This window comes from Buteo buteo, chromosome 8, assembly GCF_964188355.1.
Source record: "Buteo buteo chromosome 8, bButBut1.hap1.1, whole genome shotgun sequence".
Classification (NCBI taxonomy): Eukaryota; Metazoa; Chordata; class Aves; order Accipitriformes; family Accipitridae; genus Buteo; species Buteo buteo.
The window spans coordinates 15,794,114-15,822,111 of record NC_134178.1 but is presented as its reverse complement, the minus strand read 5'-3'; the positions used below and the strand labels follow the sequence as shown (position 1 = coordinate 15,822,111).

General features: G+C 44.6%; 1 protein-coding gene across 1 annotated transcript in view; it reads right to left on the bottom strand.

The window, feature by feature from the left end:
* Positions 1-27,998, bottom strand: part of RUNX1 (RUNX family transcription factor 1) — a 174,787-nt gene that overhangs the window by 33,797 nt on the left and 112,992 nt on the right. Inside the window, exons 5-6 of the mRNA XM_075033738.1 lie at positions 20,288-20,392; positions 2,154-2,345 (exon numbers count right to left, since the gene is read on the bottom strand). Of these exons, the coding sequence (XP_074889839.1) occupies positions 2,154-2,345; positions 20,288-20,392 (297 nt within the window). The remainder of the gene's footprint in view (positions 1-2,153; positions 2,346-20,287; positions 20,393-27,998) is intronic.

The following is a 27,998-nucleotide window of genomic DNA, read 5'->3' as shown; positions in this document are numbered from 1 at the left end:
ATAGCAGTACTATGGAGCAGGTCAGAAGTGTTTTGGTTTTGGAGGTCTGTGCTCTGAAATGTAGCGCTGTTTATTAAAAATAGAAAAAATTTAAAAAATCCCAACTCCCTAGAGGTCACACAGGAGATCAGCCCAAAAACCAGTCATACTTTGAACACAGAGGAAAAAATAATGGTGCTGGAGCTCCTTCCCACCCTAGCCCTTTTCCCCTGCTGTGATAGCATGACCCAGAAAAGACGAGCCCTAGAAATTAAAAGGCATCTGCAACAGAGACAGTCCCAAATGAGGGAGGCTTCAGTTTGGGGCTTATTTTACTGATAGTGACTGCAAGCTTCAACAAGTTGCTCAATGGATAATGCACAGAGGCAGAGGGAAAGGCGAACTGGGAGAAAGCAGCTCTATAGGTGAAGAGGAGGGTATCAATGAGGAAATGTTAGCAGCTCCATTGCTATCATTTTCTGAGCTATGTCCACAGGCGAAACGCATTAAAACCTTGTTTGCAAGGAGCAAAGTGGAGCAATGTACTAAAACTATTTCTGGAGAGAGCAGCTGAATCCCTGGCCGAGCGTGAAAAGCCTATCGCTCTGAAGTTGTACAAGCGAGGGACTTTCACAGGGAACCAGGGAAGAGGGATACTTGACGTTAAACCTGATACTCTGCTAAGCATATAGTGTTCCCAAGAAGCTGAAGAATGCAAGTCTGCGACTGATACCTCCACCCACGTAGCCGCTGGCTGCTGAGTAGCCATAATAATATGTGCGTTTTCTTTTATAGGAACGGAGCTGTGCGCAGGACAAACCCAACGTGGTTTGCTCTGCGAATCAGAAAACTAAGTGAGGGGACTGCCAGGGGCTGGGAGAGGTGCAGGACCGGATCCTTCACCTGAGCTGACCTGGCACGGGTCCAGGGAGGGAAGGAGCTGGGTGGTCCTTCCAGCTGTCTTTTTGCCTGCCTCTTTCTACAGTACGGCACATGACAATGCGTTGATTTATTTCCCATGCTTCTCAAAAATGCCTGCTTCTGCTCACAGCAAAGTCAACAGCAGATTTGCAGTGTATTTCACTAAGCCAAAGACCTTCCTAGCCCTGGGAATAAAAGGATGTAACGAGCGTTTGCCTTAGGTAAGCGATAACCTTTTCTGCATGCAACAAAGAGTACCCTGGTTTTAAAAATAAATGCTGAAAAAAGAATTTATTCTGATTCACGGTAACTATTTCTCCCCAAAACCCCAGCAGAGAACCTTGACTAAGGCCATTTCATTCTGGTTGGAAGAATAAAGGAAAACTCCATTAGGAACAGCACTTGCTAAAATTAATACTGTCCCGCACCCTCCCTTTAGGTGCATCTCACTATCAATCTGCATTTTGGTATGTGTTTTGCAGAACACGGATCAGCTGATGGTTTAGTGACCTGATTCACTGCTCACCAAGTTCCAGCTGACACGAGGGACAGAGTTGGTTTTAGCAGGGACAGACTCAGCTCTAGTGGTGGCAGATAAAATTTCAAGCCAGATGACTTGGTTTCACTTGCATCATCTGAGCCTGAGCCTCAGAGGAAATCAGACTCCTGAGTCACCATTTTGCAGGTTTTCATTCAAATAAAATGCACTGGATAACCACTAGCCACAGAAATATGCTTAAACCAGCCTGCCCATAGTAATGACTTAGCACTGAGAGGTCGTCTTCAGGAGACAAAGCACTTTGCAAAGCTTTCTTTGCTGCTGCCTTCCTGGGGAAGGTCAAAGCAAGGCATTGATGGTATTTCTCATTCAAGCACACAATGTAATTGATAAATAGCCATTGAGAAATACACCTACACAAAGAAAAGGGCCTGGCATAATGCATCTTTGCAAGGAAACAATGGCTTTCAAGATGTTACGGTTGTAGCATAGATGAGGTTAACAAACACCATGAGCTGTACTGACACCAGGAAGACGAGACAGTATGGACCCCTTAAAATCTGTCAGGTCTTTAGAAATACAGACATATGTTAGCAAGCCCCTCCTTTCACTCGTTAAAGGCTCTCACTTGTTAAAGGCTGCCAAGGAGAGTCTAGAAGAGATGGAGGGACAGGGGGTAGTGCCTGCGAGCCCCCATGTTCCACACGCTGGGGGGGTGGAGGTGGGCGAGGGGGGGAGGATTTCAGGTACTTACCCTGAATCTGACTCTGAGGCTGAGGGTTAAAAGCAGTGGTGTGGTTCAAGGAGGCTCGTGGGTTGGGTGTGGGGGCTGGGTGGTGTGGGCTGACCCTCATGGCCGTACGACGCAACTGCTCCAGTTCACTCAGGCGCTCTGAAAAGGACAAGCTCCCGGGCTTTGTCTGCTCATCTATTTTCTGACGATGTCCTATTGTGGGAGGGGGGGGAAAAAGATGAGAAAATCTCACTGATACATGAGGTCTGTTGACTTATTTTCTTTTTTAATAATTTTTTCTTTTTTGTTAAACCCCTCATCCACTGGCAAAGTACCTAACCAGCTAGCAGCCATCTGAAATTAAACTGAAACCACCTCTCTGCAACAACAGGAGACACAAGCAAGTCATTCATGGTAACCGTATTGTGGGGCAGCCCAAGACATGGCCTAGTCTGAAGAACCAGGTCCTCTGAAAATTGCAGTGCCTTCTTACAACTTGCACTGGGACAGAAGACGTTTCTAAAAGGAGGACTGTCTGCAGGGATGCGTAAAATGAGTAAACATTGAGTGGCCCCTGTGCTAAACCTGCACTGGAATAAGTCCTCAAAAATTCAATCCCAGATTGTCATCAGGTACCTAATTAGCCAAGTACTTTGGGGCTATAAAATAACAAACTCAAACAAATCCCATTTTTTGATCCTTTTGCAATGGATTTCTAGACAGAAATAGGAAAGAAACACCAGAAACTGGCAGAATTGAAACTGGAGTAATGAAATCTCTGTTAGTGGTATCGGGAGCTTCAGAAACATGAGGTCTCGCCAGACATCCGACCACAAGAAAGTGGATGCTGACGTTACAGCATCAGCCAGTGCACAGCGGACACGGTTATGGCCACGTAGGAGTTAGAGGGTCCAGCACCCCCAGGGCAGCCCTCGGGAGCACGGTCCCCATGACGCTCCGGTGCTGGGGTCCCCCTGTGGGGCTGTGAGGGGAAAGGGAAGGTGCTGGAGAGGCCCAGCTCCAGTGCAGCATCAGGGCACATCCAGATTCAGCTGGAAGGGCAGAGACATATCTCATCACTGGTTTCAAGATAAGCTTTAGCTAGCAGGAGTGAGCGGTACGCAAGGTCTAAGGTAATGCATTTCTAACTGTTGCCTGTGGCTGCTCTCTGCGCTGGGATCCTTTGTGTGTCAACCTGTAACCACAAAGAGAGCACACAGAGCACACAAGAGGGATGCCTCGTCTGCTGGAGCACTTGCTCTCCAGTAGGCGATGACAAAAGCAGAAATTTTAAATTCTTTTTCCACCCTCTTAACAGCTAACCTATTGTCACAACTTTGCAAACCACTTCCGTGTCCATTGGTTTCCAGTCTTATGAGATATCCCTCAAAAGTGGGGTATCTTATCCTGCAAGGCTGCTGACACCACGCTTTGGGGCTGAAATGGAAACCTCCCTAGCAAACTTGTGTTTGGTGAAATGTCTGAAATGGGATAGTTCAGCCATGTTCCCAACCAGGTGGAATCAAAACTTTCCTTTGTAATTTTCCCCCATCCCCCAATAGGTCTTTTTCTTCTTAAAGAGCACAGAAAACAGTCCTTCAGCAGAAAGCCCAAAAGCAGACTCTGGCACACAAGTTGTCCTTTCAAAGACAGTCTCTCCAAATGGAGGGCAAGATACTGACTGCAATGAGTCTCTGAGGACATACCCTAACCCCACCTGTATTTAGTTTTAGTCTATGGAGTAGGATCCCCAGCTCCAAAAATGTCACTTTCATACCTTCTGCTTGGGGACCTTCTTGTGGAGCACTGGATGTCATCGTCCCTCCTCTTCCCCCACACCCAATCCCATTTCAGCACGTTGCATTTGTCTCAGGAAATCAGCTGTCTCCTGAATCTTTGTGGCTTATCCCTTCCCCTTCTTCCCATAGGACACTGTTACCCTGACAGGAATGCATGTCAAATCTCTAGTCCAGAGGTCAAACATCTTTTTTTCTACTTGTTCCCTTGAAGAAGGTGGCATTATCCTTGGTTTCTGCTGAACACCGTAGTTTGCTCTCTATCTGCTCCCAATTTTCATTTTCTTGTCGTGAACAGTTGCCTTCTGCAGCTTTCTTTGCATCTCTATCCTCCCCGCGAGGAGGTGGCCCGTGCTGTTCCTATGGTGAGTCCTCTCGCGACTCGGCTACAGCAGTGAAACAGACTGGCACAAACCTCCTCAAAATAATCCACCGTGCCCTATTCCACACATCCCCATAGTGTTTAATACATAAACATGCATAAACATCCAGCTTCCAATTTTGAGTATCAGTGAATAAGCAGCAAAAGATCTCTGAAGAGCTCTGTATGTCCCTTACTCTACAGAGCACTCTTTCAAGCCACCCTAACAGCTCAACCAAGACACAGGACCATTTTATCCACTGGAAGGAAAATGTGCATTTAAAAGCAGTTCCCAGTAGCTGCATTTCTAAAATTAAATTTTATAACTTGTATTATGGATCCAAATCGCAGTGGCTCGGCATTTCTTCCTGTTGCCAGGTCCTTTGGCACAGCTTGAACTGTCTCAGATTCCACACTGTGCTGTAAATTATCCCAAGGGGGGGGGAAATTAAAATATAAAAAGACATATAGTAGTGGTTTCATCATTAAAGAGATCCATTAGAGCTTCCAAAAAAAAAAAAAAAAAGGAGGGGAGAAGCAAAGAAAGATGAAAAAGACTTTTATCTGACATTCTGGTTGGTCAAGAGCAAATGCTTCCTTTGTCAGCAGTGCAAAGCTGGATGCTTCCTCAAGCCTTGGGCTCCTGACCCTGGACTTGAACGCAAACACGCAGAGTCATACAAGATGTGTAAAATACCTCATACGTTTGGATTTTTTTAAGCTTCAGCAGGCTGAACCCAGGGCTTGCAGAGCCAAGAGCCAGATCCTTCCAAATCCATCCCCCCCCGATGTTACTTATTCCTAATTTCACATTCCGCTCAGATATCTTCTGCTTCTAAGCGAGTGCACCAACGCCAAGTCTGACCCCCTGCTACCCTACCTTCTCCTCCTGCCTCCCTGGTGCTGCCCCTCTCAGCAGCTGGAGTTTTGCCCGCCTGGCGCGAAACCAAGTGTCCCGGCAGCACAGGGCTGTGCGCTAGCAGCGCTGCACAGAGGTGAGCAGTCCCTCTGAAGCCCAACAGGTCAAGGGCTGCATTAAGGCCGCTGAGGCAGGAATTCACTTCCCTGCTTTGAATCTAGCTCAGGCACTAAATTCGTGTCGAGCTGGCACACGACGCCGGGCAGGGCGGACAAACCCGAGCTCGCTCTGAACAAACCAGCGAGCAGGCGGCGAGCAGAGCAAATTAACTCAGGCACAGCATCCTCCCGAGGTCACCGTGGGGCACCTCGTTCCCAGGCCAGCTCCCTCCAAGCTGATGGGAATATCTCTGCCTGTCTCTGCGCCACGCATCCAAGTGAAACTCCTGGACCCCACCACCCCGTCCTGCGCTGCTCTGGATCATCCTGCTGAATTTTGGGCATTGAAGGGGGTTGTCTCAGCTAGCAGCCTCCTGCACGGGGCCTCCTCCGTAGCCTAGGGGTACCAGTGGTACATCGGCACACCCAAGATCTGTCTTATCCCTTGAGCTTGTGGAAATTCCACTCGTGTCAATGCACTCAGGGAAGAAAGACCAGCACCAACAGGTTCTTTCTCAGGGGAACTCTGCTGTTGTTTTGGTCCGTATTTTGTAATTTTTGGTGGGAACTAGCTAGAATCAACGCCAGGCAATTGTCACCTCAAGATGTAGCTCCAAAAGCGGCTGTCCTGTCCCCCCCAAGTCAGAAGAGCTATTTAACCTTTTCTTCCTTGCTGACTGCTGCAGGTAGCAACACAGAACCTGTTTTGCATGAAGGTCTGCAGCAGGAAAGTGAAGAACTGTGTCAGAAAAATGTAACAAATATAAATGGTTTTCCCAAGCCACTATAAATGCAGAGGCAGAGCTTTGCTAGGGTGACTTGTATTTTCGTGTTTATTAGCTTTACTTTGAAGTTACCGTCTAAACACCTTCCTTAAAGAGCAGGCAAGTTATCCTCAGTTCACCCCTGTAAAGCCCAGGACTATTATTATCCCCCTTTTATAGGTGGAAAACTGAATGACAGAGAAATGAGGTGACTTGCCCGTGGTCAGGCAGTGACCCTGTGGCAGACGCTTGCCTCCCAGCTCAGCACGGTGACCACAAGCCCAGGCTTCCCCTTTCCAGGAGAGCAGCGTGATGCAGGATGAAAAAGAGTGGCAGAAAGGTGCTTGGAAACTGGTGCGGCTCTGCTGAGCCGGCAGTTTGGCCATGAGGATCTGCCACTTTTGCAAATCAGATGGGACTTTATGGAAGTTAGTCAAACATCCAGCTGTTGAATGAAGACGACCTTGGCCTAGAGCTCACAGAGAGAGCCGGCCTGCCACAAAACGGCATCGCTGTCCTCTTTCCCTCCCTATGTCCCCATAGTTTTTAACAAGCATCAATTTGCAGGTACTAGCACAGGAAAGAAAAGGGCAGCATTTTTTTCCCTTGGGACACTGGAAGAAATAGGACATACCTCCTGCTTGGCTAAACAACAAGGTTTGGGGGCTTTGGGACTTTTTTCCTTATCTGTTTCAAATACTGTCTCAGTGAGGTCAGGTGGATTTTTTTTTATACACAGAATATTAAACAAGGAGGGCAGAGAAAACACTACCTTTTCCGATACTTTTACAGCAACACAACATGAAAGTGCTTTCCCTTTTAATGGGAGGGAAATGCAGTTTTATAGACTTTAAGAGACTGTGGAGCACTCAGCTTGGCCCGTGGCCATCTGGTTGGAGCTCTGGATGTGGAAACAACAAGAACAAAGTGCCTTGGCAACCCCCATTTTTGTGCACATCGGGCACTTGTTGGGAATGGTTGCTCAGTTTGGGTTTCACACCGGAGCCAGCCCCATGGAGATGACAGCAGCGCTCCGGGCTGCCTCCAGGTGCAGAAATAGAAACAGGTCTCCCATTACCCTCCTTTTAACCTCATTTTTAAAAGTGTCACTAGGTGTCTTTCAGGTTCAGAGGGGGAGAAGCAGGTAAAACAGAGGCTAAGGAAAGGCATCGCTACTCTCATTCTGCCAGCTGAAGCTACCAAAATTCCTGTGGGTACCCAGGAGCGTTTTACAAGTAAACACTGTTGGAATGGATTAATGGACATGTTTTTTTTTTTTCTCTTTTAATCAAGTCACAGGACAAGTACACTCTTCTGTCTCTTGCTCTCATTCACTCACAAATCTGACTATTTGGAGTTGGTGCATCGGGAGGTACAAACACCTGCAAAAGGTTTGGGCTTAGGGGAGCAGGTGTCTGGCAGAGACTCACTGGTTCATGCCTGCTGAGCATCCTGGCCAGAGGCAGACCCGAGCAGAAACGACCTAGGTTTTCGTGTGTATTATCCACAAGTTTTCTGCCCCAAATCAGCAGGTTATACTTGCATGGAGATGGTATAAGGGGAGTTTAATTAAGCGGAGCCCTTTCTCCCTGTGGGGAGCAGAATACCTCCCCCTCTCTCCTCTTCCACCCCTTTCCCAGGTGGAAATGGAAACTTTTCACAGCCAAAAAGTGGATTATACACAGGAAAATACAGCATCTGGCCAGACTTTGCTGAAGTAGGGAGTGACTGATGAGATGCGATGCTTTGGTTTAACGAAAGCTGGCTGCTTTGGAGCCATGTTGGACCTTGATCCAAGCATCTCCTCTTTTCAGGGCTGTTTGTGTTCAAGGCTTTGGTCTGGCTCCAGCTCTAGTGGGGTAGAAAATAAGCCATGTTTCATTGTGTCCGGTTAGTAAAGTGGTAAACATTGTTTTCTGCCATGGAGCTAAAATAAATCCAATTATTTTGTACATAGTGAAGGATGAGAAGAAAATATACTCTTTCATGTTATTGCAGGAAGTGAGCACATTATCTTTAGTGCAAAAAATAATATATTCTTGTAAACAAAAGTGAATTAAAATATAGTGCTTCTATATTACTACCAAGCTGGGAAATGCAAATGCTTGAAAATCAGCTATCCTGCTCACAAAAAAGCATATTTTTTTTTGCTAACAATGGAAATAGTGTCTTAAGTGCATAAACCAGTAATATTTTGCTATTTGCCAGGTATCCCAGATATAAAATACTTTGCACACTCTTTTTCCCTGATTGCCTATCTGCATAGAAAGAGCAAGTAGTATAACTTTGCTAGGACACCATTTGCTGTGTTTTCAAACAGACCTGACCTGATCCTGCAGAGATTTATGCACGTGCTTAGAGTAAGGCACTAACTGTTGTTACATGGCAGCCCATGGGGCTCTAGGAAATCAGGCTTGAAAAGAAAACCAATCTGTAGAGTGGTTTCGTCTCTAGCCTCCATCACTTGGAAAAGACTTATACTGCACTCAGGCATCAGAAGGATCAGTATGGGACAGCATCAGAGCTCACCACCATCTTGCACAGTGTTAAAAATATAATGTAGAAAGTTCCTAAAAAAGGAATTAGACACACTGTAGGATATTTTCTCTTTCCTCAGTGAAAAATATTATTGCTGTGGTGAGGAAAAATAATGGTGACAGTAGTTAGAGCTTCGAGTAGACTCATCAACAATTATGTTTTTTTGCTGTTTTTTCCTAAGCACTGCACAATGCAAGCTTTCTTTCCAGACAGAAGGAACATCGTGGTAGACAGGATATTATGCTCAACATTTTCATGCCATGTCTGTAATTACCAGCAGAATCAGTGTTGGTCATCAGACCCAACCTGACCATAGGCACGAGGTGCTGGGAAATGTGTGAATGGGGCTGGATATTACGCAACTCGATGACCAGGCTGACATCCAGCCGCCCTTCAGAAGCAGAATGCTGAGCAATGCCAAGCACAGACAGACTGACACTGGGAAGCCCTTCCAGATGCAATTCTATCAGCTCGCTGGCAAACCTCACCCTTTCTGTGTCTCTATGGAAAAATCTGCTTGTTACTCCGAGTAACTGCAGACAGACTAGGTGTTTCAGGTACGATCCTTTGCTAAGCATTTAATTTTTCCACCAGGTGATCCAATTTGGCTGTATGTTGAACGAGTGTCCAGTGATACCAGCAAGGTGAAAAAAGATTTACACAGCAGGTTCCCTGCTCTCTGGTAACTCCCTAGTTTGCCTGGGGGAAACCCCAGGTACCTTCTTGCACCTCTGTTGGGGGGTTAGTGGCCCTGCTGTAACATCATGTACCCTAAGCAGCTGGTGCATTTTTATCCTACATGTTTTAACAGTAGTTAAACAATATTTTGGCAATATTTTTTTTCCAACCTCTTCTTTTTTAAATCAATGCTTTTCAAAAAACCCACACAAATAGATGCTATAGGCAGAGAGAATTTGCCATGAGAGGGAGTCCTGCCCTGGAACAAACGAGCGCAGGCAGGAGAGTCCGGATCAAGCCCCTCTTGCCTGGTCTATACTAGAAAACAAACTTTGGTTTCCTGTTTTCCAGATGAGTGCCCTAATTCCAGGCTGAGAGCCCTTTTCATCACCGATTCACTGTCCAGCTGCATCAGGAGAGCTCCAGCAGGGAATGTCCCCAGGAAAAGGGATAAGCGGAGGCTGCTGCTCTCCCTCGCTCCAGCCGGCACGCTGACTGCGAGACTGCGGGCTCCTCCGGGCTGGGTCCCTCCAGCTCTCTCCCTGCCTCCTGACAAACATCTGAAAAGCCTCACGTCCACCCTGAGGTACCACAGCCAGAAAAAGCAATCCTGACAATTTTTGCGAGGCAGGAAATATGCTTCCTCTTCCCCCAGCTCTGCTGGTGAGGCCTGTGCTGTACTAACAAATAGCAATGCACAAACGTATTTCCATTTAAAACAATTATTTTGCTTGCCATGGATCCACCAAAACTTCTGATGAATCTGACACATGTGTGTTCTCTATTTCTGTCATGGAAGTGCAATTATTCTGTGGGTTCACCTCAGGAATTAGGTCATCACAGCGAAGTAAAAGTAAGGGAACTGAGCATTAGGGATTTGGAGAGAAGTTGTTCATGAAAGTTAAATTAGTCTGCAAAATTATACCCTTTGCTTTCTTTTCCCTTTCCCCCATGTCAATATATATACTTTAAAATCCTGACTCCTTGACAAATTTTGAATGACTCCCAACTCAAGCATCGCATTGCCAAAAGCCTCTTTTGTTTCTTTATAGTTTGCATCTTCCCACACGTACAAACCGCCATAAGAATACCCTCTAGCCGTGGGCTGAGACATCACAGTTGAAGATATGTATGAAAGAGTAGGTGCAGAATGAGACACAACCAGCCAACCAACAGCTCAGCAAGCAACCAAGAAAAATACAGGCACAAAAAGACACTTCTGTCCAAAGAAAAGCTGCAGAAACACAAGGCTCGGGCAGCAAGGACTGAGCTGCCATTTGAGCAGCCCTTGGGAGAAAGTTGCTGAATACAGGCGACCAGGTCCTAATTCAGGCACCTTAATCAAATGTGTAAGCTTAGGTGGAGTGAATCCGGATCCCCTCCCTCAGTCTGAGTGGGAAAATTGAGGGATGATAGCATTTGCCACCTTTGCAGTGCCTCCGAGAGGACAAATGAATGGGAAAGTGAGTTGCACAAACATCATGGTATTGGAGGTCAGAGAAACAGCTTAGACAGAAACCTATTTCATCAGTCCACTGAAATATCTCTAGACAGTAAAAGGTCTCCATCATTCAGCCTCAGACAGAGTTGAACAAGGGACCTGCAACTTAAAGGTCAAGTCCTGCGGCTCACCGTTTATGTAAACCAGGGGAATTTGGCAACACAAAAGTAAATTTACTCCCCACGGATACTGACCATTCAGACTTTGACGACTTGTAAAAAACTTTGCTCCTGTCCAAAAAAAGTATATCGCTGGGCTACATGCTTCGCTTGAACTAAAGACTTTTGCTTTTACCAAGTCCAGTGACTGGTGTTTCCACACAATAGTTGAAAATACCTGTTTTTCCGAAGAAATGAGTTTAGATATTGTAATCTGTAGGTTACTAAGCAGTCCCTCCTCTGTACTAATGCTCCATTGTGCCTACACAGAACTGGAGTTCACTGAAAGCTTATAAATCTCATCTGGTTCTGCCTAGTCTTTATTTTAGGTTCTTGAACCACTTTTTGCTTTCCTCATTTTCTTTGCAGCTGCAGGGAGATATAGTAAGCTACTGTATAGCATTTTGAAAGCAGGGCCTCTGAGAAGTTTCCAAACTGCATACAAGCAGGTTATTCTTTGGCTTGTTTTCTTTGGCTTGGTGTTAGCAGTACAGAATGAGTCAAACAGTATTAACTTTCAAGAGGGAAGTGGTGTGGTCAACCAAAACTGTTTGCGGCTAGATTGCGAAGATAGGTAGAGCAGGTAATGAAGAACAGCCCATAATGCAGGGTGTAGGTAGCAGAGGCAGACAGACTCAGACAAACAGAATCCTTAATAATTAAATCAACACTGTCGCCTAAATTTTTCTGCAGCTTTATGTGCTAAGGTTATGACAGAGCCTGGCTTTTCTGGACTGGTCAGCCTTGAGAAGATGGCCTGGCGCATGTCGTGCTTGATGGACTGAAACTACAACACTCTGCACAGGAAGAATAAAGGTCAGGTGCTATTAAAAAAAAAAGAGAAATATATCAACTTTTCATTTATGTCTGTTTAAATGCTTTCTTGTGCCTCTTCCCATTTTTACAGGCTGTTTCTTATCTGTTCCATGATTAAAGAAAGCAAGGGAGATGTTTCCATCCTTCCCTCTCTTTAGGATGTGTTTCAGTTATTAACAAGCATATTGTGCCCTCATACAACAGACAGCTCCTCTTACGATTCAGGTGCAGAGTCGAGATGGCCTCCTCCAAGCATTGCTCTCCCTCATGCTTTGCTCAGACCCGTGCAGCCCTGACACAGGACCAGTCTGAGCAAGATTTATCATTAACACTAATAGAAAATGCATTTACTCATTACAATTCCCAATTGCAGCGAACGAGCAAAGAGCAAGGGCACAAATGGAGATGCAGAGCAAAAGTCCTTTCTGCATTCTTCACATCGGGTGACAGAGAATGAAGCAAAAGCCTGCAGTGTTTTTGTATGGGCCTGCAAGGAGGAAACTGCTGCACCTTCTGAGAATCCAGGGCAGGGAGGGACTGCAACACAGATGCATTTTCACCCCTTCCAGTCATATTCCAAGAAGAAAATAGGGCTGTTCACTGAAAGTGCCGCACAGCTTCATCCAGCCTTTCTCTTAGACACGTGTTGTTTTGGTAAACTCATAAGGCAACTCCTCAAGAACAGAAGCTTCAGAAAAGGTCCTGCACTGCCAAAAGCTTGTTTGGCAAACGGGAGTGTCTGACCACTCCACGCAGGGTGAAAGTTTCCCTCCCCCTTCCCCCAGCTCCCGTAGGATCCTGAGGAGGAGAAGGCCCCCTCCCCGACCTCCTGTGGAGAGCAGGGTGAAGGAAGCAAGTTGCAGAGGTTGTGTGCAGTCAGGTCCTGCTGCCTTCCAGCGCATCCCTGAAGGAAACTTTCCTGTCTGCCAGCGGTGCGGTAGGCGGTCGGTGGCCAGCCCTGGAGGGACAGCGGGATTGCCGACTGATGCTCTAACGGCCCAGCTTTGCTAGCTAACCTCCTTCTAGGAAGGGTAGGGGCTACGTGACACCCTTAAAACCACAGTAGGCAGCTCCACTGCGGGGTTTCAACTACAAGCCCACCCTTCCCCAGCTCATTCAAAGCCCCAGCAACTGCTTCAAACCTTTCATTTGCTCGCGTTTAACGACTGCCATTCAATAGCCGTCCTTTCCTGAAGAAACACGATGGATGAAGGACCGGACGCAGAAATCCTTGATTCAGAGCACCACCAACTAACTTCACTGGAAAGACACTTGGCATGTCAGTGAACTAGGGACTTCAGTGGGGACCGGTGTATACTCACATCCCCTACGGCCAACCTGCTTGCCAGGGTGCTGCATATTAATGCTTTTTTTTACATACACACACAAAATACAAGTGGCATCTATGCAGTCTTTTTTCATATTTCTATGGAAAATGTCCCCCCCTCAAAGACTTGTTCACCGATGTTAACAGCTATAAATTCTTTCTAGGTCTGTGCAGTTGACAGGAGAAAGTCAGACCTACTGACTGCTTAGGAAGCATTTTCAGCAGTAATATACATTCACCAAATTCTGCTTTTGTCACAGTTACAGAGTACTTGCCCACTGATTTCAGCAGAGCTAGACCGAGACTGTATATCCCTTGAAAATCCTACCATGCAAATATAGGAAAACACTTAAAAATATTCACCGCAGTCTTTGTAGCCATTCAACCACTAGGCAATAAAATAATGAATATTAATTGCAAAAAAAAAAAGGTTGACAAAGACAAAAAAAGTAAAATAAATGAAAAATAACTACCTACCTGTTCTCAATTTAAAATCACTCTAATTCAAGGCGGGGTGGAAAAAGAGCTGTGTGGGATTAAGTGACTCAAAAAAGGAGTTGAAATAATTTCTATAGGACTGGGCCAGTCTTACCGCTGTTCCTAGCCCACACCGCAGCAACTCTGGTTTCCTGTTTACCTGCTTTATACGAGGAAGGAGCTTGTCCTGTCAACACTTCTGTGTATCTTTAAAAAACAGCCAAACAACTAGGCAAGCAAATATATATGAGCTACCGCACTGCCAGAAAAGCAGTCTTTACACAAGATTTTGTGTTGTACATATTTGACAATTTTATTGAACTAAAATGACAAGTTCCCTGCCTCACATCACCCAACATCAACTCTTCTAACTGACTCAGCAGCGAGACTGATAAATGCCAGGGGAAATAATCTTGTTCCATCTCTTCCATATAGAAAAGAAGTGTCTGCACCATGAAACTTCAAGGATGCTGGTATTAAAAACCTATTGAGGTCCCACCTATTAAGTAGGACAAAAAGGATCCCTCCCTATCACTATTACACCAGGGAGTGCCAAGCATTCGTATGAATTTCATAATCCTTTGCACATCTGATGGAGAACAACCAGCGCTCTTTTTAGGAGCTGCTAGCCAGTTAAAGTCCATATGAGGCAGGTCTTGCCTGGATCTCGTCTGCACTGAGGGATCTTTGCACTGGGTAGTTACAGCAACTACTGGTTTTTGCTTTTACTGGTCTTTCCAGCTTGTGGGCAGCACGCCTGCTGGTGTGTCTGTATGATTTCCATTCTGAAACCAACTGCTCGAGAGTATGGGCTTTGCTTCAGGTTCCTGCTGCCTCTGAAAGCCCCCTGGGGTGTCCAGGCGAGGGGACTCCGGGAGCTCAGGCAACGGGCTGGTGCTGTGCCAGCCCTGCCAGCTGCTGTGAGGGGGCCAACCCGCGCCCGGAGCTGCCCCTGCCCCAAGGGGGCTGCTCTGCCGTCCCCTCACAGAGGAGAAGGGGCTTGCTGAGCAGCCGGGATGAGAGGTCTTTCTGGGACACGGGGGGACCCGACAGCTGCAGAGGTGCCCGCGGATGCTCTGCAGAGCTGACTGCATCCAGACATGCGACATCGGGTCCCGTTCTGCAGCCAAACTTTTAACAGCCAGTGTCAAGTGGTCCTGTGCTATGTGACGCTCCTGTGCTACACAGTCCTGTGCTAAGCCAGGAGGCCCAGTGCTATATCACTGGAGTTACTCGGGCTGGCTGTGTGAAAGTGCGTGCATAATGGAAATAGGCCGATTTCCCCCTCACTCTTCACTTTTCTTCAGAAAACACAAGTCACAAAGGGACAAACTGCTCTCTCGCTCTTTGTGTACTTTCATCATGAAAAATGGGCTGGTGGCACGCACAGCTTTCACAGTGGTGGCAGACGTGCCCAACCGCAGGACGTACATTTTAGGCTGTTGTTCCCTTGCCACCCTGGGGGACCGCGGAGCTGGCCTGCCTGCCGGGGGGCTGCTAGGACTGTCCTGCCTGTTCAGAAACAGCTCCTCCGGTCTGCAAGCATGCCCTTGCAACAATATACCTCTTTATTTAAATGGATTCAATTGCCCTTCCTTGTCCATCCTTCGATGAGACACACGCACAGAAAGGAAAGAAAACCAACAGCGATCCCCTACCTACCAGTAACCATGTAGAGACAGTAACACATCAAGTCACACTGTGTGAATTTGAGCTAGCTCTGTTTTGTAATTTCCCCCAGCTGCTGCATGCTTGCACATAACCATTGCACAAGCCAACTACAAATGTCCCCAGAGTGCACCCATAATTTAAGCACTAGTCCACCCACGTCAGTGTCACCCAGACAATAGGATGCAGGGACACAAACACACAGGCACAGACCCGGCAGTGCGCAACTGTCAGCTTTTCTTCCAGCCCATCCCTTTCTTTTGTCTGTACACGGTCTATTTAGATTGGAAGCTCTCAGGGGCAAGTACCTTAGCCAAGATTTTTTTAAAAAGCAATTAGCAAAGCTGGGTTATGATACTGAGAGGGTGATGTGCTGTGGAGCACGCAGCTACTGTTAGCAGAGGAAGAAAGGGTCCCCGTTGCGTTTCTGTTATATGGACAATCAACTTGTAAGCACCACCTTTTCCTCTACATGTTTTCTGCTAAGTAATTTGTACGCACTGCAAGTCTCTGGGTCAACGGAAGCATCTGATAAGCCATCACTGAAATTTATATGGTGGGTCTATTCCAATGACACAATGATTCATTTTTTCATGTTTTCTAAACTGTTCATTGGTAAATGTTAGTCTCAGTTTCCAACGGATGGAGGCACTTGCAGCAGAAAGCAAGCAAGAAATGAAGGCATTTAATATTATTTCAACTCACTGAGATGAAAAGTTACTTTGGAGAACGGTTTGGCTTTCCCTTGCATGAAAGGCTGAAGGTGGAAGTGACGTGAAACCCTCAGAGGAATCATCCCTCCCCAGCCTGACATGTGCAGAGTCTTCCTCGCTTCTGCCACGGGACGGGCGATGGCCGGCCCCTCGCGGGCTCTGCTGACTCTCCTCCCAGAAGCTGCTCTGGGAGACTGAGGTCTGTGGACAAAGGTTGGATGGGGCAGGGGAAAGGATAAGCAGATCAGGTGCACTTGCCACCACCAGCCCTTGGGGATTCCCTAAAAAAGACCTCAGGCCGGGCAAGGGGGCTCTTGAAGAATTCCTTCAGAACAGCTACAGGCCATGGGCTTTCCTTGAACCTTACAAGTGAGACAGAATCACTTCTGATCAGGGTCTAAGGGTGTCCTTAACTGTGGTTGACCAAAGTTAACCTTCCCCCCCAGCTAGCTTTGCCAGGAGGCAAAAGGAAATTTCCATTCCTAAAAAGGTGCTTCTTGGGCCAGCAGCTTTTTAAGCTCCTTCTCAAATCCTGCTCAGCAATATAATTCTTTCTCTCTCTGGTCCTCAGCATCCTGCCCTTTGATATAAGGATGCCAAAAAAGTATTTGGGAAAACCACACATCCAATACGGGATAATCACATTTAATGCCCAGCTTAACCTTGGACATCTCAGGCCCACTGGGGCTAAATCCATGTAGCCTTTTCATTTTGCACCATTTTCAGGCACCTGGTCCATTAGTGAATTTTTCAGAGCTATGTAGGTTAAACCAATTCAATGAGAAAAACAGAAAGAAGCAGTCAAAAGAAGAAAAACCTAATTTTTCAGCAGACGTACACAGTAGGTCAAATGGCCTAAGGGAAATATTTAATTTAAGAGTCATACTATTTCTACCAAGTTTCCTAACCAAAAGTATTTTCATCAGGAGCACTACTCTTGATCTGGTTACTGCTAATGATTTTCCCCGTGGACTTAGCTCATAAAAACATAAATTGCTTTATGAATCATAGAATCATAGAAGTTGGAGAAGAAAATGATGGGTTAGGTCATCTTGCCCTTCTCCCTGACAGTGCAGTATTATTTCTTTTTATAAAAAAATTGAAAATAAGCATTTATTCAGAGCTGGAGAATGAAAATGCTAAGTTCAAAAGAGATTTTAAAAATACATAATGAAAGCAGTGGAGGAAGAGCCAGATTCTTAAGTACCTTGGCTCTCTCTACAAGCCATGACAACTTGATGAGAAGTATCATCTGGATAGGCACAGCCAGAAATTCAACGGTAAAAAAAGGACAATGGAGTAAGTCCTGAACATGAGTAATTATCATAGTTGTAAATGCAAATCTGGTAGTTACATAGGCAAATATACTGCTAAGCAAAGACCTGACCATCACAATAACCGCAACCAAATGTACAATGGGACGTGCAAGAACCCACAGTCTGCAGGCCTTTGTGCAGAGTGAAGGTGGCACATGTGATAATACACACCATGTTACTGTCACCTGTCATGACACCTCCACACATCCCAGTAAGCCAAAAAAGTCTGTGCTTTGCATATTTGCTTTTGGAGCCCTTGGTTTGAGTATTTTCCTGTTTTCCAGAAATGGTTTCAAATCCTGCTTTGTATTACTTTTTGAAGTTTCTTCCCCAAGCATGCCTACTTGAAGAGGCTGTCCTTTTGCATTAAAAAAAAAAATCACTTTGAGAACCCGTCTAATTCTGACTCAGAAACTACTCTTGATCTGACATTCTCTGAAGACAAAAGAAAATGTTTCTGTTATTTCTTAGGTTAATCAATCTTAAAGGTTTCACAAAAAAGGTATTTCTATGTCCCATAAAGTTAACTAAAAATCATCCTGGTGTGAAGTTCTGACTTTTGTCTCAGATGGCCTCCATCCTCAGAAATGGCCCCTTACTTTCCAGCATTTTTCACAGAGAATGCAGGCTCTCACTAGAATTCAGACTGTCTGTTATAAAGTAAATGAATCAAAAACTGTTGCTGGAGTTGGTTTTGGACTTCGGCGTGGTTTTTCTAGATATCTGTAAGAGAGCAGTATCTAATTTTGTTCCCATTACTGTCTTCCATGGATTTCTTTTGAATCGGGACATCTTAGAAAATACATCTCAGTATTTCTGTAATTCCTTTAGCTGAAGCAAGTGAGTCATGGATCTGTAATCATGAACGTACTCGAATATCAATTACTGAAACTAGGAACACTCTAATCTAGCAATTTTTATTTTGATTCTAGTCTCAATACAAGAAGGCCAATATAATTTTAAATCCCTTCAGTACACAGCATTCATGTTTTGATACGTCTAACCATGAATCTTGTACATGAGTCTGTGCAGGTAACAGCCCTACAATCTACTTTTGTACAGGCTACTCATGTAACTGATCCCATTGAACCAATGCAACATAGGAGCGAGAGTATAGAAAAATAAATGTACAGCCCAAACTCGCCAGAACTGTCTCAGAATGGAGAATGAACTTCTTTTTTCCTCCACAGCCTGTGGTGTGTCTCGTCAGGCCAGTCTGTATCTCAGTCAATCGTATGAAGAGGAGAAGGGATACCAGACCGATGGCAAGAGCCACTGCGATTCAGAAACCCTTCGTGCGAAGTCAAACTGAAGGATTCGCAGCCCTCTTAAAAACAAAAGGAGCATAATCCCTTCCATGCCGCGTCATGAATGACTTAGCGATAAAAGGAGCTGTACATTCCTACTGAGGGGGGAGTCTGACCTCTTCTCCTGACACGCATAAAGCCTCCTCTACTATGGAACTGATTTGCCTGCAACAAAGTGAAATTATTTACAAGGAAGCTTTTACATACATTTGAGTCGGGAAGATACGTATGTTGCTTCAGTATGTATTATATCTCTACTTCCTTTTTAAAATGTAGAATCTTATTAAATATTAACTATTATACCAACTGAAGAATTGATTTAAAACAGTAGGTATGCCTGCAGGATGATTTTCTTTCTTACCGTGCTAGCAGACTCATATTCAAAAAACTGAAGCTTATTTGTTATCTGCAAACTATGAACATGCCCAGGTAATTGCATATTCAAATCTGGAACTTGCATATACAAATACCTTTTTTTATGTGCACAGCTGCCTGGTTCACCGGGGATATTTTTCAGGGACAATTCAACCACAATTTTCAAAAAAACCCCAAGCAAACTAAATAAGAAGCCTTACCCCAAGAGCAGTATTTGTTTTAAAGTCTGGCCTCAAATACAAAAAATATAGATCAGATTCTTCCACTAAATGAATGCAGCATCATGATGCAACTCAGACAAATGAAGGCTCGAGAAGAAAACTCACAGGCAAGACGGGAGTTTTCTAAGCTACTTTAGCTGAAGTTTCAAACCTTTCTTTTCTCCCTGCCAGTTAAGCAACGCCGAGCTGCGAGTCTCATTCTCTAGTGGGTGTTTGAATCCTGCTGCTCTCTTCTCCCAGGACGATTCCACTTAAACAGCAGCCAGAACTTCTGCCAAGCATGCGGAAGGAGTGCAAGAAACTAACCACAAACCTCAATTTCCACCAGGGCATTTTGATAAAAACATGAAAATGCCCTATTTGGGCTAGTGACTGAGGTTAACAGTTGCCTCTGGTAACAGGCAGCGCATGTGCTGCAGAAGCACCTATACCTGCAGATCTGCTCCACCCTCACTTCACCCCGCAGACGAAACAGCCTGCCCTTACCACCCCAACAAAACAACCACCTATGTGAAAGGTGCAGGTATTCCCCTGGAGATATCAAACCATTCATCTCCTCCGTGTACTTAATTCTTAAAAAAAGGAAGGGAAAAAAAAAGAGGAAAGATTGGCTGGCTGTGAAAATGGGTGCTCCTAAGCTATACGACAGCATGAGGTCCAGTGAACTCCACAAGGCAGCAACCAGGTGTCATCTCTCAGGCATTTATTTATTTTTGCAGGGTGGCTGAACTTGAAAAGTTAGATCAATGACATATTGGTTTCCAATGCTTTAAAATCCTCTTAACATCTGAAAGGCAAGACTAGCAAGAAATGATGCGTAAGGTATACTCTGCCCACCTTTTACCAGCATCCCTTCTGTCAGCTTTTGGGTAGGATCCAAGTCATCCCTGGGTAGATACTTTAGAAATGCAATGCAAGTCATATTCTAGATCAGCTGGACACCCATGAGAAATAAGGCTTCGGGAAGGCATAATTAAAACCATTCGTAGAACAGCCTTGGCTTAAAACATACGCACTGCTCCACATGCATTGGACATTGCTGCGTTTCATGAGGCTGGTGATGAACCCCTATACTAAACCGCCAACTTGGCCTTCTGCAAATGCTGTCATTAGCTCACTTACTTCTGGGTTCACGAGGTCCGTCCACTGTTATCTTGATGGCTCTGTGGTATGTGGCTACTTGTGGCGGATTTGTGAAGACCGTGATAGTCAGTGTGAAGCTTTTCCCTGCAACAGGAAAAAAATGTTACTGAGCATATGAGTTGAGAAAAGGCGTACTCTTCATTTCAGATAGCACTCAAACACACCAAACGGCACTAAAACACTTTAGCTGTCCGTATCTGAAGATAGATATGTGCCCAGAGAGCGGGGTGTATAACCTCACAACTGCCTGGTGCTGGATGCATTCCCTCTGTGGCAACTGCTCAAAGCTTTCCGAAAAAAAATTAATTTATATTTAAATGATCTACACTTTGTTTGTAAAAAAAGGAGGTTACCCCAAACAGTTACAGTTTATCTGATCTACATGACTGCTAGTACATTATCTGTACTTTTTAAAGGGTGTTAGTTCAGAGAAGCTTAGAAATTGTGGCTGACTCTTCCAAAACTGCCACGGGAATCTGATCAACAGTGCTTGTTAAAATTAAAGAGAACTGGGTGCTCAAATCCCCTAGGCAGATCGTAAAATCCCACGTTTTGTGGTTGAAGCTAGCATTAGATCAATTCCATATTGGAAACCAGAACCCTTTAAAAATAATCTACTGCAATGCCAAGAAACAAGGGAACGGAAAAAATAAAAAAATCCCTACAGCTTGTCCACAGAGAATTAAAACATTTTATGAAGACATAGCAGAGTATTATGCTTAGTTTCTCTATTATTCAGTAAGAAAACTGTGAAGGTCTTTTCAAAATTGTTTTGTGCATGCCACGGCTCTAAGTTGGGAAAAGTACTTGTTTTGATGGCTGCTGGGGAGGGTTTTGTATCCCCTTGTGACTGCAATGCCTTCAGATCCTTCTACCCCTAGATTTGCTTTTGGCCAATGCCAGCATTTACTTCAGGCATTTTTTAAACAACAAGAGTAACGTTCTGCATCTTTGATAAGACCTCATATATGCATTCATTATGGCTTTGGCCTGGACAACAATAAAAACATTGCCTGTCAGCAGGTTTAGCATAGTTATCTCAGCATCGTGGAGGACTCGGATACTGACAGGAGTCTTCGTTATCAGTAAGAGACATCAAGGGACATCACCCCAAGTTAGATAACCAGGAACTGTTGTAAGAAAATTGAGGTGCTTCTCCTCTGGGCACATGCTGTGTGAGCTTTCCCATACAGATCAGCCTGCTTCATTTTACCACTTGGCTTCAGCCCCCCTGAGTGTTGAGTTTCTTCCCTTCTACGACCTCCCATTTTAATTGTTTGCTTCATTTCTCTATATAAATAAATACAAATTTAAATACAAATGTAAATATAAATGCCTGCCTCTAACAGCAATATTCCCCCCCCCCTCCCTATGCACATTCACTTGCAATTCAATACTTCTCTTAATGCAGTTCCTACTTTGGTGCTAATGGTCTGCATCAACATCATGGTGAGCACACACACATAGCTGTTACTGGAAACTGTCCTCATCACATCCCTGTGAATTAGGGAGGTATTCTCCCCACTCTACAGACGAGGAACTGTGGGGAGATAAAGTGTCTTGGCCACGATCTCACAGGAAGCCTGTGGCCAGCGATGCTAACCACTTTGGCTGCTGCAGCTAAATCCAACTATAATCCTGAATCACAGCCCTGACAAAACAGAAGCTGAAACGCAAGCCTCGCAAATCCCAGGCCAGTGCCTTCCCACCTCCACATCCTTGCTAGAAAGCAGTGCCTGAGATCGAAAGAATTGCAACAGAAGCAAAAGTCATTTCAGATCCCTGTCTCAGGGCCTTTGGCCCTCAACTCTTGGGTCCTACATCTACCCAGACCAAGGATGGCTGTGTTCTTGACATTCTTTACATACCAAATAATATGATAAAGCTTTACAGCTGTGTTACTCTTTCTCTGCCAGCAGAACAGATCTTTCTAGGAGGCACCAGTAGTGAAGTTCAATAAACTTCCTTCCAAAAAACTTTATCACCCATAGCATTAGACTTAACAAATATTAGGGGCACCTGTAGATCTTCCTTCTTTCCAAAACCAGTTTCCCTTTATCATAATATACAACACCTAGATCACTAAGACTGAAAGAGACTTTGAAAATGTACTTTATTCTCTTTACTAATCTGGAGTATTTCCATCTTGCTTCCCATTTCTTGGGGTTTTTTTTGACAGCTGTTGATGCCTTAGGTAAGGTGCTCCTGCTGTTCTGCTAGAATACATAGTCAATGTGTTTCTTTAGAAGGGTCTTGTGGATTTTCCAGATGGAAAAGAAACACAGAAAAAAAACCCAAAAACAATAGTGAAATGGAGTAAAATGTGGCCATGTTACCAGTCTGCAAGACCAGAATAAAGAAGAGGGACGTGAAGTTACTTTCAAGATTTTCTACAGAACAGAAGAGATCTCAGAGCCTGTATAAGGTTGTGACACAAGTTGCCAAAAGCAGGAAGATACTTAGCTTACTTCTTGTTGACAGAAGACTATTCATTAACCACATACTGGTTAACCACAGGACTATATAACCATAAACCTACGTGTCACTCACTGCTGCTTACCAATAATTCTGTCTGTGTTTTTTCTCTGGTTATTCTGTGTCATTTACATTTAGCTTTATTAAGTGGTTTTATCACTTTTATTCATAGCTTCTACATTATTCATCATTTATGTGTTTGGTTGACAAAGGTAGATTTAGATTGGAGGTATTGTTAGTGAAATCTGTGTTTTATGAATATTCCTGTTTTGGGATGACAGCAGGACTATAAATGTCTCCTCCTTGCTTTTATGTGTTATGATACAGCCATGATACAGATTTTTATTTTCAACATACACTTGCATAATACACTTACACAAAAGCGCATGCACATACACACACACACACATATGCAACATGCAGCAGACTAAACTGGTAGAAATAATACTAGATTAGTCAGTGGAGGCTGTATTCAGACTCCTTAGCACCGGAGCCTGTATTAGATGCCATGACTTCTGATGCCTAAGTGACCTCCTAACTATTGGTAGAAGACCTACACTGAGCACTTAGTGTCTCTGCTCAACTTAGAAACGGGTGGGTGCCACCAAAACTGTTAGACAGCTTAAGTGATGGACTGACCTCTCTAGTGACAGTAAAGAGGGGCCAAACACCCAAAGAAGGCATTCTGAAACATTGGTTTGGATGCCTCCAATAGTCATGACGACAATTTGATGATGTCCTAGCAGTCACAGCAAGCTGGCACGTAGCCCTTCATTAGCTAATATCAAAATCTGAGACCCTCTGGGTTAAACAGTTCCATAAAACTACAGAAAATCATACCCAAAGTAGCTCAGGTCTATGATGCATGCCTCAGTATACTGAAGCCAATTGCTCCTGTGTCATCACGGGAGTCTTTGCCGATGGTGGAAGGGCTGAAGGGTGACGTCGATGTCAAGCTGTGCCTCTCTGGGGTGCAAGAGTAACTTCAGAGACTGTTGCTCTCTCTGTAACTATCCCTGGCAGTTCCTAATATTAGGCACATAGCACCTCATGAGCACAAGGATTAAATTCTCCAGATGCGAGACAGGGCTCTGCCTTTGGAAACCCTTCCCACAGACACGAGGCATACCCTCATGTGCGTAAGAGCACAAGAGTCACTGCTTCCATCAAGTCTTCCCTCACAACTAGGGTAAGAAAAATTGCTTGGTAATGATTGTTTTTGCAAGAGCATTAAGGCCAGAACCCTTCTACAATAAATAATGGAAACAGTAGCATTTCTGGCCAAAATACAATACAGACTTTTGAAATTATACCTAGAGGCTCTGTTGATGGGTTTGCTAGAGACTGTACTACCAAAAGTGCCCTCAAGAGTCACTGCTGATTTGACAGCCAAAGTCAGATGGATCAATCTGGTTGTCCCCAGCTCATGACTTTATAGGATTGCTCGTGAGATCCCCTGACGCTGTGCAAAGCTGCGAGAACTTAAGAAGAAGCACAAAGCTTAATATTGTCCCCCAGCACCTGCTCAGCAATACTGTTCCTGGACCAGCAAAAGGTGAAGATCAGCCTCCAAGACCCAAGCATGTGAAGGTGGTGCCCGTGCTCTACGCTGCAATACAGGAACTTGAAGTCTGCATCCCACCTGACAGAGGCTGGAAGCAAAATGAGCGGTGAGCTCACATCTAGCATGATGAGAGATTATTTAAGTGGTCCCCCAGAACAGCACTGAAGGGCTCTAGAGGGAGCAATAGGCTTGTAAGCTACAGCCCCTGGGAATGTTTGAGAGGAACCAAGGGGGAAAAAATGAATCCCAAGTGACAACATGGTCACATGAAGCTCCTGTGTGCTGCTTTAGTCATCTCTGAGCAGTGTCATGACCAGACGGGTCTGGAGGTGGGAAGGCAGACTTAAAATATAAGTGGCTGCATGGGCAGATGCAAAGGGGAATGAGAACAGACACAGGGAAGAGAGGCCACATCTTGAACCTATCACTTCATTTTAATCCACCTCTTTCTCAGGCAAAAAGAGCCGTTGACTCCATTGATGAAGGTTCATCCAAATAAGGACAGAAAAAAATGGAGTTAAAGCCTCAGAAGTTTGCCTGTGGTGGAGGAGGAGGAAAGGGAGGCCAACAGATGATGTGGTTACAATTACTATCTTTTGCTTTTGGGATTTATTCTGATGATCACAGATGTGTCATTACAGTTTTGTGTTTTTTTTTTTTAATTGTTACAGTAAATTAGTAGATAAAAAGAAGAAGAAAAAAGGGAAAGGAGTCAAGAATGGTTGTGCTGACAAGGACAAAAGGTATAGATGGAAAAATATGAAATGTAATACACAAATGCAATACAAATTATATTACAAACGTTTCTATTATATTAGTGGGAGACTTCCAGGTTCTAGCAAGAAAGATTGTGATACTTTTTTTTTTTATCCAGCTTCTACTTTTTAGTGCTTATGTACTTACTTTTATTAAACCACGCTAAATGATCAATTTTATACATCTTTACAATTTCTCACAACATCTTCCTGGGTATCTGCCAAAGTGAAGATGTCTACTGCATTTTAATAACATATCTGACTGTATCTCCGGGCAGCATGTAATACACACACACACATATTCATTCTCAAATGTCGACTATTATACACTGGGGCCAAATTTTGCCATTCTTATCACTTAAGGCCCTGAGTACTCCAAATGTAATCAATAGGATGAGAAGGGCCAACATAATATGACCCTTCATTAGTTAACTGCTGCTTATCAAACAAGTGAAATATTTTTGTAGGTGCTCAAGTCGCATGTCCAATTGCAAAAAACCTGCACAAGTCCAAATTCTGTGCTCAGATGGTAACTCTTTTCTCCTGCCTCTGGTGACAGTTTCACACAGTCAGAATATAATTTTGCCTGTTATGTTTGGTCCAGTGGTTATTTCATCAGAAAAAAGCTGCAGCTGAAGTAAGCGGCATCAAAAAAATAACATAATTTGTTTATCATCAGCACCACAGTACCACTGAATTTAAATAAAAGAAAAAAACTGTTATTCACCTCATCTGCTACCATGCTGTAAATGGTTTACAAAGTCTGACTGCCACAGACCAACGGTCCAAACAGATAAATGCGAACATGGGGAGATGTCAGCAAATCGGGGTGATTGCCCAACAAAATGCAAGAACTGCCCACGCAAATCAGTTGCACGGGCAACAGATCTGTTTGTGTATTTATATGGATGTTTTGCGGGTGTAAGTGTGTGTCAAGTTGGAGATTTGGGAAATACACCCACTTGTCTCCTGCCAAATCAGCCTGGGTCAGCATAAAGGTATACTTTTGAACATTTCTGTTGAGTGTCTCACTCCAGGAAGTTCTTATATCTGTGTTTACATAGTATCTACTTACCCAGAATGAAATCTCCATCGCATTAAATCAATAGGTGTTTTGTTCTGGATTTATATGGGTCCAAGTTGCCATGAAAATGGCCAAAAATGGCCTTGCTGCAAACTTGGACCCAGCTATGAACTATTGAATTTGCTTTGCAATAAGTTGTGGAAAAGCAACTCGCTGCTGCGGGAGCATGGCTGGCGCTGGCTTCTCCCCGTCCCTTTCCTTCCCAGCTCCCTGAAGCACCACCGAGTGCTTAACCAAGACGTGCAACTCACTCTCTTTTCCTCCCTGCCCATTCTCCAAGCTTTTTTCTGGCTAACAAGTCAAATGCTGTGGTGGAGAGCAGCAGAGCCACCTGCCTCTCCTGCTGCGGCTCTGGGGATTCCAGGAGTGAGACGGCTAGAAGAAGGTTGTGTCTGGGGTGGAATTGTTTCAAGGCGTTATTTTGGTGAAGCGTATGTACATTTAACCTAAGGCAACACAGGAACTGTATTAAGCAACCAAAATTACATAACTGAAATCAAGTAACATTAATAGAGACGCTGTCAATCTAAGCAGGCACTAAAATTAATTTTTACCTTAAGCCCATTATCTGGGTGATAAGGATAGTCCCTGACACTCTTCTGGAAATTGTCCCTGACAATCTTGTTATTTCATAAGTCAAAAACATAACCCAAAGTCTGCAAGCTGTGGACATGAAATATTTAAGCAAACAGATGCAGATGCTGGTTCTATACTTGGTGTAACTTCCAGCTGTTAAAACACAGCTCTCTCGGGCCCTCGGCAGCTATTCCAGCAGACACATATTGGTGACGCACAGCAATGTTTTGTGCATGCCCCTTGTCATCAGGTGTACCAGGCATGCTACAAGACCTGTCCCCTACGCTACACGTTTCTCTTTGCACTGGAGAATGTCCATGCAGGTAGCAGGTCCTAAAGTCGTTTTCCCCTGCTTTGCCGTGCTACAGCGGTACCAATACTCAAATCCCTTTCCTCAGGAAAAAGGACATCTTCCTGCTGGCATAAACAAAAAAATGCTAACACACTGCATCCCAGAAACGTGTCACCATCAACTCAAAAATCACATCTTTGGCTGAACGCTGCTTTTTATCCATTATTGTAGCGACTAACACCTTTAGTATTTGACCTGAAACCCCCAGAAGAGTGATTCTCCACTGCACAAACAGGAATCGCTCAGATTTTCAAGTGTTGCAAGGGTGGGACTCAGCTTACTAAAACAGCCACAATTTTTCTCTCTTTTTTTTTGGCCAGATGTTTACATTTTAATTTGACAAGAGTTTGTGCGCAGCCAGTTTCACTTCTGCGCTGATGAGCGGTTTCACTTCCCAGTCCCATGTGCTGTCATGATGATCCCATCCACCGCCTCCTCCAGCCTTGCAGGGGCCTCTGTGCTAATCCCTTCCCTGACAGCCTGACAATGTGTGTAAAAGTGCAGCCGCTGCTGCTGCTGCCGCTCCACTCTTTGCCTGCGAGGCACCCAACGGCCCTTCTCTGCTTAAGAAACTTGGATTTGAAATGCGCTCATTTGAAATGTTATGTCGAAAACGTTAGACGCAAGGCATCAGTCTCAACTGGATTCCTTCGGGTTCCTTCCCTCAGGTTACTACTTCTACTACTTTCATGTTATTTTTTCTGTGGAAGTGCTTCAGCAGAGATGCCACAAAAGCACAACTTATTCTGTTTAGAGCAAAAAAACCTGTGGCAGTTGAGTAGCGGGAGATACCAGGTGTGGGTATTAATGGTCATGGCCATATATCAGGAAGGGAGCTGCAGCAGGGGACAGGTAGGAGAATAACTCTGAGCTTATGGGAAAGG